Raw genomic sequence first — 18991 nt, 5'->3', positions numbered from 1 at the left:
CCTACTCTAACGCTATTACTGTATCGCCCTCTGCATGAATTCTTAAAAATATTCCGCAAGTATCACGTTATCATGAACGGGTTGTAAAACATTCGACACCAAGGCTTTAGACATATCCGCGTATCTTAAATGACGTATATATCCAGACGTATCTTAAATGGTAGCCATCGTCTCATTATAAGGTAGAGACTATAGCAGCTGCAATTTTTTTTTTGAACACCATATATATGGATATAAAATAATAAGTTATAAGTTACCTCAAACTGGTCTTAATATCTATCTATATCCATTCCAATGAATTAGGTTATATTTATTTAATAATGGATTTATCAAAAAAAAAAAAACACCCTCTAGAATCGCGGCGCTTTATTTCATTGGAATAGTAATTCTACTATAATATTTATATCTAGAATTTGTCATCGCATCCCAAATAACTGGAAAGTATTAAAGTACTTGACTAATAAATAAATCTTTTAAAACAAACAATCTAATATATAAAATTCTCGTGTCACAGTTTTCGTCACCGTACTCCTCCGAAACGGCTTGACCGATTCTCATGAAATTTTGTGAGCATATTCAGTAGGTCTGAGAATCGGACAACATCTATTTTTCATTTTTTTTTTAACTGCGCGCGGACGGAGTCGCGGGCGACAGCTAGTTGTCTATATAAATATAGAGATGTTTGTATATTACTTATACTAATTCATCCAGACGAGGCAAATATACAAAACGTTATATTATGCAAACAGATTTCATACAAATTATATATTAAATAAATAAAAAAAAATACACCATTACAAGTACGTATGCAAATTTAGTTACGCTACTTTAAGTTTTGCCTTGACACATATCATCTGTTATATTGAAAAAACAAAGACAACATGTATCACGGCAGTGGAAACCCAAACCTGGAAAAGCGAGAAACATATCGAAGGCCTATGGATTCTCCTTTATCCTGGTTCGACTATACATGAAACTGGCCTGTAGGTATGTGCTATAGTTTAGTTTTCAGGTGGGTTGTCGAAGTAGTCAATCTTAGGCTCGACGCGAGCAGGCTGACTACGAGCTGCCCACGCATTAGTAGATGTCAATGTCGCCCAACCTCCAGTGCTTCTGCTGTAATGTGATCAAATTTTGACATATTGATAACCTTCCTATGCATCTTCTCCGTCAAATCCACCTCCCCTTCTCATCCTTTCCTTATAAGAAAAGGGTGGGAAGGGAAAGAGGACTAAAATTAGGATAAACGAGTATTATACTAAATCTAGAAGAAAACAATGTCAACTTTGAATTAGAACGTACAGGATGTTCATCATCATCAGCTCACTTATACGTCCCCAATCAGGGGCTCAGATCCTACCCTAAGTTAGGGGTGATTATGCCATAGTCAACCATATCCAAGTGCGGGATGACTTCACACATATCATTGAATTTCTTCTCAGATATAGCATCACAATGTTTTCCTTCAACGTAAGAACGTCTAATAAATGTACATATGTAAATCGAAAAACACATTGGTATATGGCGGGATTCGAACCCAGGACCTGCAGATCGGAAAACGACACATATCAGTTTGACACTAGTGTTTTCGAGTACCCGCTAATTTTTAACAAGGTTTTTTCTCAAAAAAGGTGTAGTCTTAAGTTTTAAATATGAGGAAAGGAAAACATTTTCATTGACTTTTCCTTTAGCACTTAAACTAAGCAAATTCGGATAAAAGTAAGTTGGGTTTAGTAATATTTTCGGTAAATTTGGTGTACCTGGTGGATGTTGTGGGCGTGGCGAGAGCTGGTGTGGGCGGTGGTGCTGCGGGCGCGCGCAGCACGGGCCCCGGCACACGCCGCTTGCCTGCCTCGCGAGCCAGCACCTCCAGCACACTCATCGCTGGCAACCACGACTGGAACACACATTTATATACAAATTTCATCTTATATTTATCACAAATAAATTCTGAAACTTACAAATTGATTATTATATAAGCGCTGAAAGCAAAATTGTCCCTAATTTTCGCAACAAATTTTGAAGCTAAATTCAAAATCTACTAGACTTCTAGTTATTTAAAAAAAAACAAAAAAAAAATGGGACCCATCTGCAAGCACTTCCTTTCGATTAAAATATTTTTCATCAAAATCGGACCACCAGGGGCGGAGTTTCGCGGTAACACACATAAAAAAAAATACAGTCGAATTGATAACCTCCTTCTTTTTGAAGTCGGCTAAAAATTGGGTCACTAATAATGTCTATGGTCTAACTTAATATTGTTATCTACCTTCTCCCTGTCAGCGGTGGCGACGACATTGCGATTGGGCTCCGCGTCGTAGGCGACGCTCTCACAACCGAAGTGCTCGCACAGCTCGTGGATAAACTGACGCTTCTGACGATTCATTGAAGGGAATGAATGTGCGCGCGTCTTCTGTTTAGACTAAAAATTAAAAAAAAAAACATCGTAAACATTATTTTAGGGTAGGGGGCGTAGGCAATTGTTCGTAGGCGGGGCATCAATGATTGGGGGCGTGGCCTGGTACCTTCTTAGCGCGCTGCACGAGCTCTGTGAGGCAATCGTGAACGTTTTGTGCGAATGCGGGTTCGCGTACGGCGGTGGTGCGCACATGTTCGCTGTAGCGCGGCGCTAACTTGGCGGACACGTCAGGGTTACGGATCTGCAGAGCCAGCGCCAGCTGCCGGCTGCGCGCCTCCATACGGCACTCGTCATCGCACTCCAAGCTACACAACAAGCATAACATCAACGAACTAAGTTATTAATGAGCAATGAAAATGTTTGTCATAAAGGTGGTCAAAATCTCCTTTAATATTTCTGTTGCCATTATATGAAATTTTCCGCAACAAGGTTACCTATTTTCTTGGTTAGGGTTAAACATTTTATGATACATACGTCTTCAGCATAGCCCCGGGGCGATGCACTTCCGAAAGATCCACGGAGCCTCCTTCTTGCATTTTTGTAGCCGCCAGCGCACTCATCATTCTGTATTATAAACAAGTACGAATATAAGGAAGTGATGTTTTTATGCACATATCCTGGTTATATAAGAAGTTATTCTATTGTACTTACTTGGCGTAGTCTCTGGCGTTCTCGTGACAGGGTCTGTCAGCAGTGCGACGTGCGCAGGCGCATGTGGCGCGCACGAGACGTCGGCAGGGCGCGGCGCTGGGGCAGACTCCGCCATTGTCCACGTGGCAGGGCGCAGCGCACGGGTGTCCGCAGCTCGCGCGCTTCTCCGTACACGCCTGCTTACATCTACACAAGTAATATAAATATAACTGTGTACTATCAATTGGTTTATTATACTAGCTTTTACCCGCGACTCCGTCCGCGCGGAATAAAAAAAAATGCACACAAGATAAAAAAGTTCCTATGTCCGTCTCCTAGTTCTAAGCTACCTCCCCATCAATTTTTAGCTAAATCAGTTCGACTGATCTTGAGTTATAAATAGTGTAACTAACACCACTTTCTTTTATATATATAAGATGGAATATAGCGTCCAGTAAACGGTCAAAAATCGTACATAAACATACTTTATCATGTCATCCTTCTCTTTCTCACTAAAAGAACTGAGATAACTATATGATTTACCGTATTTATCGTTCGCTGCAAAAAAAAAAATAAAAAAAAAAAAATTACTTGTCAGTATCGCATTGTCCCTTGTGACAGGTCTTGGTGCAGGTGTGCTTGCCGCATGGTAAAGGTTTACCGCAAGGTAGACCGCACGAGAACTCCTCCTGGCTGCACGGTATTGTCTTCCGCTCCTGGTTACATGAGTTGAATCTTATTATATTACCATAAATTAACCATTGACAAAAAAAAAACAAAACGGCTGTACGGATATTTATGGGATTTGGATGGGAATAGCTGATATTATAGGTTACTTTTTTAAATACTGCGCTCATAAATTCGCGGACGATCGCTATTATGAAAAAAAAAATTCTATATTTATTAAAGCATAAAGTTTTTCAAGAATATAACTGAAAAATATTTTAATGGCCGCCAAGTATGAAATATAATTAACTAGCTTTTACCCGCGACTTTGTCCGCGCGGAATAAAAAAATGCACCCAAGATAAAAAAGTTCCTATGTCCGTCTCCTAGTTCTAAGCTACCTCCCCATCAGTTTTCAGCTAAATCAGTTCGACCAATCTTGAGTTATAAATAGTGTAACTAACACGACTTTCTTTTATATATAAAGATTAGTCAAATAGTAACATTTCTTTAGATATTTAAACGGAATCTGTTGTACCTCATGGCGTCCGTGGCACATCTTGGTGGTGAGTACGACGCAGGGTGGACAGTCTCCGGTGTGACAGGAGTGGTGAGGCGGATGGTGGCAAGGTCGCTCGCGTCGGCAAGGAGCTTGGCACACAGGTGGACGAGTGCCACACCGGATTGGTGGCAATAACACTTCCATGCCACACTCGCAATGGAGTTCTTCGAAACCTTGAAAATACATTGTTTTTTTTTTATAATTTTTTAATTAAAAGTAAAACATTAAGTGATCTTATTTATATGTGTATTTCGCTTACTTTACAGCAATATTCAGTCGTGTCATAGACAAAGTTAAATTTGAAAATTATCTCTTACCAAATATCTTAAGACGTGTTATTTAGGAAACTTATGTTATTTATATATATATATATATATATATATATAAAGAGAATCTTCAATTAAAAACGTATATGCGTTGCTGATAACAAAAAGAATTTATTTAAAACAATATTTACATTTGCATTATAAAATGAACGAAAAAATGTTTACATACCTGATAACAAAAAGAAACAACATAAAACGTTTTTACTTTAACTAAAAATCAAAAATGAAAAATTACAATATTTATACAATGTCTTAAATTTATAAAATTAAATCTGTCATTCTGACAAGGCAAATCAAATCATAAAAAAGTATTTAATATGGACTTAAAGAAAAGAGGTCCTCTTTTCTTTACATCTCCCCCCCCCTTTGGAAGGAATCAATTACAAATATTATGATAATATAATTGTTCATCGGACAACAATCACCGGGGTTAGTTTTGTGATGTGATAGAAATTCGATTCCACTTTGTTGTGTCCTGTATCTACCTCATAAATTGTATTTGAAATCTTCTTTAAAATTTTGTACGGTCCAACTCTTAGTTCATCTAATTTCTTTCTATTTAGACGATTTCCATTTTCGACGTAAACTGTGTCTCCAATTTCTAATTTATAATATTCTCTGTGGGAATCAAATATTCTCTTATTGTAATTATGAGATTTTAAAGTATTTTCCAATGCTAGTTTTCTATCGTTTTCCAGATGCTGTTCCGTAAATTTTGATTTTAGTTCTATTGGTAGAATACTCACATTTTCTCCCTCTAATAAATATTTCGGAGCAAATTTAGTTACAGTGTGTTCAGTTTCATTATACTTATCTACACATATTCGTGCTATGGTAGTCCACGCTGTTTTTCTCTCTTTCTCATTTATTTTGCATCTTATCTTATTTACTAAAGTTTGATTTAGCCTCTCATTAAGTCCATTTGAAAATGGGGAATCTACAGCTGTAAAAACCAAACTTATATTTTCCTTCTTCAGAAACTCTTTAAATTCTTTAGAGTTTATCCCAGGATACTGATCCGTCAGTACTATATCAATCTTATAATTATCTGTGACATTTCTTAGCAGTTTTATAAAATCATTAGAACATTGATTCCTAGAGGTTAAAATATAAGCATATCTTGTAAAATGATCTACTAAAAGATGTAAATATTTTTTTGTTGATCGAGATCCTCCGAAACCTCCAATAGTATCGATGGATACTATTTCAAATGGTCGGGTTGCTGGACCTAAATGTGACATCAAACCGTACTTCGGTTTTCTTCTGGATTTGTTTTTAATACAAACTTCACATTCATTACAAATTTGTTTAATGTTTGCTATAATGTTCTTTGCTGTGTAAAATGGTGTTATTTTATTCATTAATTGAGTTCTTCCGATATGGCAATAAATATTGTGGACATATTTTATTAGATTCTTGCTTAGTTCTTCCGATAGTATAATTTTTTCCTTTCCTTTAGATTTCTTGTAGTAAATCTCCTTTTCCAATATATGTTTTTTATTTTTGAAATCTAAATTTGTATATTGATCATTCTTAATATCTTCTAATGTGATTATATTTACTACTTTTAAGAAATCTTCGGAATTTTCATCAGGTTCTAGAACCGGATTCCTGCTTAAACAATCTGCTTCTTGATTCAAATTTCCTGGGTTATATTTAATTTTGAAATTATATTGCGACAAATAATAAGTTAGATCACCTAGTTCCTCATCAGTTCTAGCCTTGATGTTCATATTTTCTAACGGCTTGTGATCTGTGAACACTGTGAATTCTTTTCCCATAAGCCAGTGCTGCCAATATTTCACCGCTTCCTTTATTGCTAAACATTCTAAATATACTGCCTTTTTCTTCTTTTGAGCTTCTGTTAATTTTTTTGAAAAGTAAGCAATTGTTTTATTAACTCCATTTTCATCTGTCTGCTTCAATATCGCTCCAATTCCTTTGGCAGAAGCATCCGTGTAAATGATTATAGGTAGTTCCGAGTCAAAAATATTTAGAATTGGTTTCGAACATAGTAGTCCTTTGATTTTATCAAATGATTCTTGACATTTTTCAGACCATATAAACTTCACATCTTTCCGCAGTAAATTATGCAACGGATCTAGAATAATTGCACTGTATGGTATAAATTTATGGTGAAAGTTAACTTTTCCAAGAAATTGTCGCACCTGTTTTCTTGTTTCTGGTATAGGAAAATCTCTTACTGCTGTTAAATAGTCTTTTAGCGGTCTCACTGTATTGTTCTCAATAATGTGGCCTAAATACTTAGCTTGATTATTTGCAAAGGAACATTTAGAAAATTTCAGTCTAAAGCCTTCCGCCAATATTGCTTCGAGTAGTCTTGATACATGCAATATGTGTTCTTCAAAAGTTTTTGAGAAAACTAAAATATCATCTATGAAATTAACTGCAAAATTAGACAGTCCGTGTTTTCTAATAATGTTGCTTAATATTCTTTGGAAAATAGCGGGAGCTGTTTTTAATCCAAATGGAAGACAGGTCCATTGATAATGGCCTTCTTGTGTGACAAATGCAGTTTTATATCTATCTTGAATTTTTAAAGGAATTGACCAAAACGCTGAATTTACATCAAAAGTAGAAAAATACTTACAGTTTACTGTTTTTACCACTAAATCCTCTATCAAGGGAAAAGGTTGTGATTGAGGGACTACAATTTTGTTTAGTTCCCGAAAGTCTATGCATAGCCTAGTTTTCCTCCCATCTTCTTTTTTATACGCTAGAGTTACTGGTGCAGCAAAAGGGCTATAGGATTCTTCAATCAAGTTCTTTTCTAGGAGTTTCGATATTTGGTTTTCTATTTCACTCCTATCTTCATTTGTACATCTATATGGTCGTTTGCTGCAATATTTATCTGACATCAAATCAATGTGAGCTTCATATTCCCTCACAGTACCAATGTCATATTTATCCTTTGCAAAAACTGCTTTGTATTTTTCTATCAATTTGTGAATTTCTGATTGTTGATCTATGTTTAGATGGTTCATGAATATTTTAAATTCATCTGTTTTTATATGTTCGTTGAAATTAATTTCATGTTTTATCTTAATTTCTTCTTCTGTTACTCTTTTTTTATTAATGTCGTCTCGATCTGGTACCTCGACATTTGTTATTTTCATATTCGCTTCAAAAGAAGTTTCCTCTGTATTGGTTGGATCGATATATTGTAAGATCTGTAATTCTTCATTTTGAACTAGTCTAAAACTCTTTATACAATCCAAACCAATGAGAAAATCATAATTGAAGTTTATATTATCTACTACAAAAACATTCATATTTTTTTCAATATCCATGATCTTTATTTTTAGTGTTACCATTCCTTTTGTTTTTTTCTCACCATTAATAGTCTTCAAGTTCACCGTGTTTATATCATGTCTAGTTTTATTTTTCCGTATTTTTAATAATTTTGCATTTATCAACGAGACATTTGAACCTGAATCATAAATTCCGGTAACTTCTAAGATATCATTCAACAGTAACTTTACTTTTATTAATGGTGACACTTCTAGTTTTTTGGATTGTTTTCGTTTAGTTCGATTTCGAGTTCAGAGTTGTTAACAGTTTTTACAACTTTATAATTGTGTTCTTTAAACCAGCATTTTTCTTCTGGATGGTATCTTTTTCCTCTTTTATCATTGACACAAATTTGACACGGCCTTTTTTCATCATAAGTTTTTGATCTGTTACTAGGATATATTACTTTTTTAGCATATTTATTTCTTTGAACAAGATGTTCTAATTTTCCGATTTCTCTGTATAGGTTATGTGTTTCCTTTACTGCTTCTCTATCAATATTATCTGCTATAAAAGTAGGTAAACCATGTACGATAAGATCTACAAGTGTTCCAGTATCTATTGATTTCCTTACTTCAAGTAACAATCTCTCTTTTTTTAATGCATATTCAAGTAAAGAACCTGTTTGATATCTGAAAGCGAGAGCATATCTTATAGGCGACCACCCTTTGTTAACAAATGTTTCACAAAAATGTTTCTCCCATTTGTCCCAGTCCGAGTCCACAGTAAGATTGATCAAGGTATTGTTGTACCAATCAAGACTGGCGGATTCCAGAAAGTTTTTCAAAATCTCAATTTTCTGTTTGTCCTGAATTATTTGAAATCGGTGACATTCTTTAGTAAAATCTTGAATCCACTGACATGCGTTGGAATTTCTGCCAGTAAATTTCTCGATTAAAAAATTTTTTGCCAAATGAACTAAATTCTGACTTTCCTGAGTTTTTTGTTTTTCTTCGAATAAATTTTCTAACAATCTATGTACTGTTTGGTCTGAGCTATTGCTACATAAAGTCCGGCCATCGTTGGCATTTTCTAATATCTCTTCCAAATAAAAATCATTAAACTGTAAATTTTGTTCTTCATCTAAATATATTTTTGCTATTTTATCTGTTAATGTTATCCAAATTCTTCTCGATTGATATCGTTTAGTTAATGATTTTTTTACCTTAGCATAATTTGAAGTTTCCATTATCTGTTTGTGTAATTGAATAGGCTGATGTTCTAGAGGTATTGCAAATATATGCCCATCGGTTGTTGTAATAGAAGTTATACAAATAATATTTGATTTTTCATCTTCCGCTGGCTTCACGGTGAATTCAAATTTTAATTTTTCCATCATTAAGTTGAATCGAAGTAAAAAGTTATGTTGTTTTATAAAGAGAATCTTCAATTAAAAACGTATATGCGTTGCTGATAACAAAAAGAATTTATTTAAAACAATATTTACATTTGCATTATAAAATGAACGAAAAAATGTTTACATACCTGATAACAAAAAGAAACAACATAAAACGTTTTTACTTTAACTAAAAATCAAAAATGAAAAATTACAATATTTATACAATGTCTTAAATTTATAAAATTAAATCTGTCATTCTGACAAGGCAAATCAAATCATAAAAAAGTATTTAATATGGACTTAAAGAAAAGAGGTCCTCTTTTCTTTACATATATATATATATAATAATGTATCGCGTTTGGTAGGGGTTTAAGTCAATCCATGTTACGTTATTTTTTATTTGTGGCTGGCACTTACTGACGGGTGCGTGGCTCAGGGGTCAAGCACTTGACTTGCAATCTGCAAGTCCTGGGTTCGAATCTCTCCATATACCAATGTGTTTTTCAATTTACATATGTACATTTATCAGACTTTCTTACGGTGAAGGAAAACATCGTGATGCTGCGCATATCTGAGAAGAAATTCAATGATATGTGTGAAGTCAACCCGCACTTGGCTATGGTTGACTATGACCTAGTCACCCCTAACTTGGGGTAGGCTGTGAGCCCCTCAGTGGGGACGTATAGTGAGCTGATGATGATGACTTACTGACGCGGGGGCAGGGTGCGCAGTGTCCGGTGTGACAGAACTCCTCACAGCGGTGGAGCTGACAGGAGAGAGTGCGCCCGCACACAACTGCGCAGCGGTGCGACTGCGCAGCGCAGCACGCAGTACGACAACGGTGGCGACCGCAAGACAACTTCTGTATACAACAAACATTTTTTTTAATGTCTAATTTTGAGAGATCTGTTTTGACTACTATTACCAAGCTTAAAGTTAGACGAGAAGCGTAAAGACAAATATTTGATTTGCAAATTCGAACCAACAATTACTTGATCGTGCCTGAAATTATTATGCTATTGGCGCTTTACACGTTATTATAAACTGAAAATGAACACTTCGATCGTCAATGATGAAGCCATTCAGGCTATAAGTCACTATATAATACACCATGGGTGTCACCATTTCATAATCTAGACTAGGTCTAGGTGGAAGGGGGGGATCTCCCATTAATATGGTCATATTCGAAGTAGTGTTTATATCTTTATGACCTGCTACCACACCCTATCTCTCCTGGCGACGCCCATATAATATATCAAAATTTGAAATTGTAAAAAATTATCTTGACAGTCAAGCAAAAATTATACAATAATCATTGCCATTAAAAATGAAAACACATAAAAATAACTTCAAGTAATTATAATTATGTAATTGAATATTATCATTGCATATTCTGATAAAAATGACTAAGGCAGAGGTCAAGTATGACAACATTTGATAAACCCCAACATAGCAAATAACAAAAAAAAAACTTAAACTTCATTAAAACTATAATGATATCTTCACGGTTAGGCTGGAAATTTACCTTGTTACATTTCTTCTGGCAGAAGACATTGTTGAGCATGTCGGGCAAGTCTGAGCATGGCACCTCCCGGCTCGAGTGACCACAACGGCACGGTAACAGAGTCTTGTCAGGACATGTCGGACATGGACCTGACAAATTGAAGAATCTATTAAAGCCATCTTATAAAAATGAAATCTTACTAATATTATAAATACGAAAGTGTAGATGGATGGATGTTTGTTTGAAGGTATCTTCGGAATGGTACAACGGATCTTGATGAAATGTGTGATGATTTTTTCATCATTGAAGTAGCAATAATTTAATCCATTAACTGTACGATAAAAAAAATAATATGTCTCAAAAAGTGATACCTTCGTGACACAATTGTTTACAAAAGTGTTTATCTCCCTCCGGGCCGCAGGGCAACGGCTTGGCACAGATGTTACCGCATAAAGGAATCGGATCCGTGCAGGACTTTCGTTGATCCTTTTCTATCCTGTTTCAAAATAAATATTTCGATTAGCAATATAGCTAAGCCATAAGAATAATAAAATAATTTACAAATGGCTACCCCAAGAACAGAAAAAAAAGGACACTCAAGGTAAAAACAGTCTTTAACATCCATTAAGCTATTTAGACAGCCGTATTGAATAAATTCCTTACTTAGTGTTGCCACAGGGGCAGGAGTGCACGTTGTCGGGGCGCAGGGGGCAGAGAGCGCATGGCGGGGCATGACAGACACGCCGGCACACGTGCGCGCCGCACGACAGCACGCGTGCGCACGCCGCGCCGCACGACCACGCGTGCTCGCCACTCGTGTCCGACGTGCACGGTACTGATCGCGTCTTAGCCGCGGGGCAGTAGCACACTAATGATAACACAACGTAATTAATTAATTGTACTATCTTAGTTCTCACTAAATTTATAAATGCCAAAGTATAGATGGATGGATGTTTGTTTGAAGGTATCTCCGGAACGGTTCAACGGATCTTGATGAAATTTGGCACATATGTAGATATAGTCTTGAGGAACAAATAGGCAATTATTACGTTTTTTTTAATTCCGCGCCACCTACAGCTGTAAGATTATAAATGGGAAAGTTTATATTAATAGATAATGTTTGTTATAAAGTAGTTGTTATTACCAGATCGGCGAAACAGATCTCTATGAAATTTTCTATAGATGTAGATCAGTCTGGAGAAACAGGCTAGTAATTAAGATTTTTCCGCGAGGGCGCAGTCGCAGGCGACGGATATTATTTTAATAAAGTAAGATTTTGTTTCTAAAGTTAGTCGCAATTTTAATGTAGATTTTATATGAGACATCTACACTAAGGGTCTTGGTTATTGTTCAATTAAAGCACAATGTTACAACTACACTTATCTCAAATATTGTTGAATTAACACTATTTACTGAGGGAATGTTCAAAAATTTGTAGAACATACATCCATAAAGTTTAAAAATGTCTTATTGAATATCTATAGAGTAACAAAGATTGTGCTATTAGCTACATATAAGAAGAAATTTGGTAAGTACCTTGTGTGACAATTTCGGAGCATTCATCGCATGGACCCTCGTGACACTCGCGCTGGCACTCGTGTACGCCGCAGGTCAGCTTGCGTCGGCACTCGCGCCCGCACAGCTGCGCCAGCTTGCTGCTGCATAGCACAGAACGAGTCTCCGCACCGCAGCCACATTGTCTAAGAACAAAATAAGAATGTTATACATTGCTCTAAAACACAATTTATAAGCTATAACCGTGACGTCCGCGTGGAATTGAAAAAAAAAAAATAGCAGAAGTATAGCCTGTCACCCAGAGATAGTGTAGCTTCCCAACAAAGAAGAATTTTCAAATCAGTTCGGTAGTTTTGGATCCTATGGCTATAAAAAAAAGAAACAAACAAACAAGCAAGTCTTTCTTCTTTATAATATTACAATAGATAAAGCTTTGGAAAATCGTAAATGTACTAAAATAAAGTTTTTCTTACATTGCAATGTAAAATAAAAAGTTTGTTTCTAACAGAAGCTATCAAAATTATACAAATTTAGGTCAATCTTTCTTAAAATCGAATCAAACAGCCACATTTTGGATAAACTTTGAAGGTAATGTCATTTGTCAAACTAAATCTAGTGTCTGTCTCAAGCTACATCGTATTAAAAACATTGTAGCTAAACATTACATATTTAACTTACTTGCTGACAGTCGCCTGGCAAGGTGGACAGGGGCCGGGATGGCAGAGCAAAGTGCAGGGATGTGGGCAATTCCTCGGTCGACGGCATGACTTGCCACATGTGTGAGCACTGACAGAGCCACGTGAGTACTCTGGTGATTTAACAGCACCGCACATGCAACGGTACTCTGTTGGGATGTCTTCATTCGTGTTTTGACATGCCGGGCATCTCCATTTGCCTTCTGTAAAATCAAAAACTAGTTAATACTTATAAGTTAAAAGTGTTTTACTTTTTTTTTCTTTCAAATGAAAAGAGAGATTTGATGAATAGTTTCTTCTTGATTAAGTAATAACTTACCAACTAAACTGCTCATGGCCCATTTTCTTATACACCTAAGATGTAAAACATGGTAACAATTTGAGCACCACCAAACAGAATCTGTCTGTTTGACTCTTTCACAGCACACCAGACATTCTAAAGTACCCTTGTCTAATTGTTCAGTGAGGCGTTCACGTTGGGTCATCGCTGTGTTGCCTGAAACTGTTTATTATATAACATACAAAAAAAAATTGAAATCAAACAAATATATAATTGTTAATAAATTTACTGTTATCTTTTGGTATTAAATTATGCTTTGCAGTAAAAAAAATATAAAATTAAATCAAACTGGACTACACTTTTTTTTTAATTTGAAATAAAGGATAGCTAATATGTTTTGGTTTTTACTTACCTCCCGAGTCATTAGTAGGTTTACTTCTTCCTTTTACAGGACTAGCGGTTTTTTCATGCCTATTATTATTTGCTATTCGTTCCGCTCTGTCATCTTTGTAATGCATGTAAGTATTAGCATATTGTTCATCTTCAACAATATTACGTTCTGTTGTCCGGAGACGTTGACTGCCAATCCAGTTTCGATTTCTTCCAGAACCTTCCCCTCTACCATTCCTAACATCTTGACTATTTTTATTGATAGAACTATTATAGAAGGTACGACCTGCATCTGAATCTTTATTTTTTGCTTTAGAATTTGATTTAGATTGATTATTTTCATTTGCATATTTTCTTGTTTCGTTTCGGTTTCCTGTTTCGAAATTTCGATGATTTTCGTTTTGATGGTTAGAGGAATCATTAGCAGAGTTTTCTGGTTCTTTATTTTGGTTTGATGATTCTTTACTTTGTGGATTTGATTGATTACTGTTACTACTATGTCCATTACGGTAGCGCCCGTTAGATTCTTGGTTTGTTTCATTATTACGTTTATTTTCATATCGACTATTAGACTCACGATTACGATTTCCTTCTGTATTTTTATAATTTTTTTGATATCGGTTAAAATTGTTTGTTTCCACTTGAGAGTTAACTGTTTCGTTGTTACTCGGTCTTTCTCTCCAATTGGTTTCTGATGATTTAGTATTACCACTTTTGTTAGATGGTACATCATTTGTAACTGAAGTTTCTTGAGAAGTACTTTGAGAAGTAGAAGCCACATTTATGGAACACTTTGGCACAAATTCTGTTGCAGTCGGTGTCAACTTTGAATTCATTACAACTTCATTTGAATAAGTATTTAACTCGGGTACAGATTGGTTGTATTGGTTTTGAACATTGACTGAATAAGTATCCAGAGTATTACTTGTGTTAGGGTTGTGGTGTCCATAATTGTATTCCATCTGTGGATTTTGTGATGGTACATTCTGATAGTTGTATTGATTAGTTGGATATGCTTGGTACTGTACATTATTGTAATTAGAAGCATTATTTTGTGGAACACCATTACCCTGCATTTGTGTTAAAAATTCATCAAAACTTACATATTGGTTGCTTGACTCATATTGTCTGTTGTCATAGTAAGGTTGATTTACATATTGCCCATTAACATCTCTATTCCACGAATTAGGCGGCGCTTGGAATTGGTTGTTATAGCCGTAAGAATTATTCCACTGAGACATTTTGAGATATTGTAAAAAATATACTGAGAAATATTGTGAAATACTTTACTAAATACTTGTTAAAAAACTTAACTTTTGCTATGTTTCGTTGATTTTTAAGGTTGTTATAAATAACAATGGCTACAGGCCGAAGCCTGAAGCCTTTGAAGGGGATTTTGTAGTGTTCTGAAATAAAATTTGGCATTATTTCTCATCTAAGGTAATTTGAATTTCATTTTGATGACATGTGCTACTTATTCATTTTACAGTATTAGCATTTACTTACCACCAATGAAATGTTATTTTGCCGATGATTTTATACAATAAAACTTTTCACAAACCAAAAAAAGGAAAATAATTTAAGAACTCAAAAAATATTAAGAATCTAACGATGGATATGACAAGATGAATTGGATTCGGTGAGTGAGGAGAGGAGGGGAGGTCGACGTTGACAGTAGGTTGTTTTACGTCACGGTACTTGCACTGTACCATAGAATTAAATACATATCAATAAAATTTTACTTGATGTTTTAAAACGACTTGGTATTCTTGTAGATTTTTTTATAACTATAAAACTAAAAAACGCGATTTTTTACGATATATTTTTCAAAATGCACTATGCATTAATAGTACACGTATACAGAATCGCTGTCGCCGCGTAAAAAGACCCAAAAATGTTGCAAGCTTGGAAGGCATAATAATCATTATAAAAAAACAGTTAAAGAATGCTATAGGTTTAGAATTTACTTAAATAAAAAATAAATCATAAAATAGAATTGTGGAATATTTACACTTTAAACAGAAAGTTGAACTCAACGTTTACAAAATACTAGTCTAAAGTTTGTACATATATCAATAGAGACTTATTTAATACATTTAAACTTTATTCTAACAGTACTTCTACTGGCTGTAAACAGAATATTTTATTTTGATGCCACTTAATTAAATCATGTCAAATGTTTCAATTTGATTGTCACAAAACAAGTAACGTTTTGAATTTTGGAGCTTACCACAATACATATGTAAAATATGTTCAGAGTTTGCAACAAGTTGATAGCAAATGCAAGTGGAGTCTTCCAAAAAATTCCTAGCAGGACCCAAAGCAAAAATGTGAACGTTTTTATAAACGGCAAGGCTGTGGAGGTGCCTAGTTACTTCACAGTGCTACAGGCGTTGCGAAGGGAGAGAGTGACTGTCCCTACATTTTGTTACCATGACCGTTTGTCTATTGCAGGCAATTGTCGAATGTGTCTCGTGGAAATAGAAGGCGGATGGAAACCGCAAATTGCTTGCGCTACTCCAGTATACAAAGACATTAAGATACGCACAAACTCAAAAATGGCACTACAGGCTCAAGAAGGCGTACTAGAATTTATTTTAGCAGATCATCCTCTCGACTGCCCGATTTGTGACCAAGGGGGAGAATGCGATTTACAAGATTTGACTATGAGATTCGGCAACGACAGAACCAGGTTCACCGACATTCATTTCCAAGGGAAGCGAGCCGTCGAGAACAAGAATCTTTCGACGTTGATCCGCGCTGAGATGACGAGATGTATCCATTGCACCAGATGTATAAGGTTCGCCTCGCAAGTCTGTGGTATGGACGTACTAGGCACTACCGGTCGCGGAGGCGAAATGCTCGTCGGGACTTACGTGGATAAAAAGTTTTTCTCAGAGCTATCTGGAAATATTATAGATCTTTGTCCGGTCGGTGCTTTAACGGCGATTCCGTACATGTTCAAAGCGAGGCCATGGGAGGTCAAGAGAGTGAACTCCATCGACGTCACCGATGCGACGGGCACAAATATTATTCTAAATCAGCGGTTTAACAGGGTCCTGAGGGTGTTGCCTCGTGAAAACAATGAAGTTAACCAGGAGTGGTTATCAGACAAAGGACGTTGGGCTATCGATTCTCTGGAGATGCAAAGATTGGTTACGCCCATGTGTAGGGACGAGGATGGCTCTCTAGTTCCTATTGAATGGGACGTAGCTTTAAAATTGGCTTGTAAGCTGTTAAAGGAAGCGTCGTCATCTCCTAATAGAATTATGGCTATAGCTGGCCCACATTGTAGCGTTGAAACATTGGTCACTTGCAAAGACCTTCTTAACGTGATCGGCTGTGAGAACACATACGTAGAGCGCTCTCTCGCCTTCACAGGGTCGGATGCCGACCTCAGATCGGCATATAGCCTTAACGTTAGTATGAAGGATATTGCGAAAGCTGATAAAATATTGCTTGTAGGGACTAATCCCCGCTTCGAGGCGCCAATTTTAAATACGTGGATAAGACAAGCTTATATCTTTAACGAGTGTGACATTTATGTGATCGGACCCGAGTGCGAGTACAACTATCACGTCGAGTACTTGGGATCGGATATGAGGGCGATACCCAGTGCCAGCTGTATTATGAAAGATGCGAAGAAGCCGCTTATATTTGTCGGCGTATCCCAATTGGGTACTGATTTTTCCGGTGGATTGATGAACTCCTTATGCGAACTTTCGAAATCGTTAAATTCGTCGTTAGATTGGGGAGTATTGAACATTGTAACATTGGAAGCAAGCTTCGGAGGTGCAATGGAGGTAGGCTGGAAGCCTGGTGCGCTTGCAGCGTTGGACGTGCACAAGCCGACGTTAATAATTTCACTAGGAGCAGACGATACTTTCTACGACTGGACTCCGCCGTGCGATTGCGCTGTGATTTACATCGGATTCCAAGGTGACCGGGGAGCTGAGAATTCTTCTCTGATTTTACCGGGATGTGCGTATACCGAATCCGGTGGTACATTTGTGAATATGGAAGGTCGAGTTCAGTTCGCTTTGCCCGCCGTGTCGCCGCCGGGCAAAGCTCGCCACGACTGGAAGATAATCAGGGCGTTGGCCGAGACATATAACATTCCTTTATTTTATTGCGACATGGATACTCTAGCCTGTAGATTGGGCGTGATCAGTCCTAATTTGGTGCAGTTTGACACGTTTCAGCCCAAACTATTTTCGGATGTGGTGTGCTCTATGATAGATCATAGCAAGACATCGAGTGGATGTATAGATGTTAAGATGAAAACTATAAAGGATTACTTTTGCTCAGATGTATTTACGTTTAATTCACCGACGATGGTGAAGGCTCAGAAAGCTGTTACCGATTTCCAAAACACATCGCAATATGTTGCAATTTAGGGATGGCGTTTTTATTTTTTACATTATTATTTTTTAATTTATTGTTCAAATAAACTATGCTATTGGAAATAATATAAAAGTTTTACTTTCTCCTCTGATTGTTTTTAAAAAGAAAATTTACCTTTTTTAATTTACCGTTTTCCGATATTCTTTAAACGTTATTAAAAACTATAGTACGTTTTTAAAAATATAGTATAACTATCTGTCGCCCGCGACTTCATCCGCGCATTTAAAAAAAACCTATGTGGTCTTCCAGACTATGATCTATACATCTGTGCCAAAATTCATCGAGATGCATTGAGCCGTTCTGGAGATACCTTCAAACAAACATCCATCCATTAGTAAGATTGGTGCTGAAATAAAAAACAAGAATATAAAACACAATCAAATTTTATTAAATATCAAATATTGTATTGTCTAACACGATTCCTTAGCTATCATGTTTCACATTAATGTAAGTTATGATAATAAGGTTACAAATACACATACGAAATATATAGTTCAAGTTTAAAACGACTGAAGCCGAAGAAAATATAGCATTAATATATTCCAAAGAAAACGATAAAGAAAAAGTACGACAAGATTAAAATATCGTCGTAAAGAAACAACACGTACAAATATAGAATTCATAAGTAATTAGAAATGTAGTCACTTATGAAAAAATGAAATTCCAAGTTATAAAAATACACTTTTTTTAAGAATTAAGAAAAAAATATAGTTTGAAAATAGAGGGAGAGATCTAGCGAAGAGTTATGAGAGAAGTAGACACGAAGTACACTCATATTTTTTATACTTAGATATGTTTTTCACAATACATGGCTTAAAAGAATTCTACTAATGTATCTATACGCGATTACATTCTCAAAACAATACGTTTGGTTAATATAAGGGCTTATATCTAAAACATTAAAGTATGTTTTTTGTGCGCCAAAGCTCTACATGAGTCTTTGATTCAAG

The 18991-nt window shown here is 35.9% G+C and overlaps 2 protein-coding genes across 3 annotated transcripts; one reads left to right on the top strand and one right to left on the bottom strand.

Moving 5' to 3' along the window:
• Positions 1–624: 624 nt before the first annotated feature.
• LOC106718210 (protein shuttle craft) lies at positions 625–15173 on the bottom strand. 2 transcript variants are annotated; one of them, XM_014512231.2, is made up of 17 exons: positions 15144–15173; positions 13660–15043; positions 13287–13469; positions 12951–13170; positions 12294–12457; positions 11421–11625; positions 11129–11253; positions 10779–10906; positions 9962–10115; positions 4253–4449; positions 3641–3765; positions 3071–3256; positions 2894–2983; positions 2526–2724; positions 2270–2422; positions 1761–1897; positions 625–1116 (listed from the first exon to the last, which is right to left on the bottom strand). In XM_014512231.2, exons 2-17 carry the CDS (start codon positions 14876–14878, stop codon positions 1002–1004), a joined length of 3600 nt encoding a protein of 1199 aa, XP_014367717.2. In that variant the 5' UTR covers positions 14879–15043; positions 15144–15173; the 3' UTR covers positions 625–1001. The 2 variants fall into 2 exon arrangements, with proteins under 2 accessions (XP_014367717.2, XP_014367721.2); XM_014512235.2 differs by having other exon boundaries at positions 13287–13463.
• Positions 15174–15844: 671 nt separating this feature from the next.
• Positions 15845–18034, top strand: LOC106718025 (NADH-ubiquinone oxidoreductase 75 kDa subunit, mitochondrial). Its single transcript, XM_014512015.2, has one exon. The coding sequence runs from the start codon at positions 15887–15889 to the stop codon at positions 18032–18034; it is 2148 nt and encodes a 715-aa protein (XP_014367501.2). The 5' UTR covers positions 15845–15886.
• The last annotated feature ends 957 nt before the right edge of the window (positions 18035–18991 follow it).

The sequence above is a fragment of the Papilio machaon genome, chromosome 10 (assembly GCF_912999745.1).
Source record: "Papilio machaon chromosome 10, ilPapMach1.1, whole genome shotgun sequence".
Lineage (NCBI taxonomy): Eukaryota > Metazoa > Arthropoda > Insecta > Lepidoptera > Papilionidae > Papilio > Papilio machaon.
The sequence above is the reverse complement of the archived record's forward strand: the minus strand, read 5'-3'. Positions and strand labels throughout refer to the sequence as shown.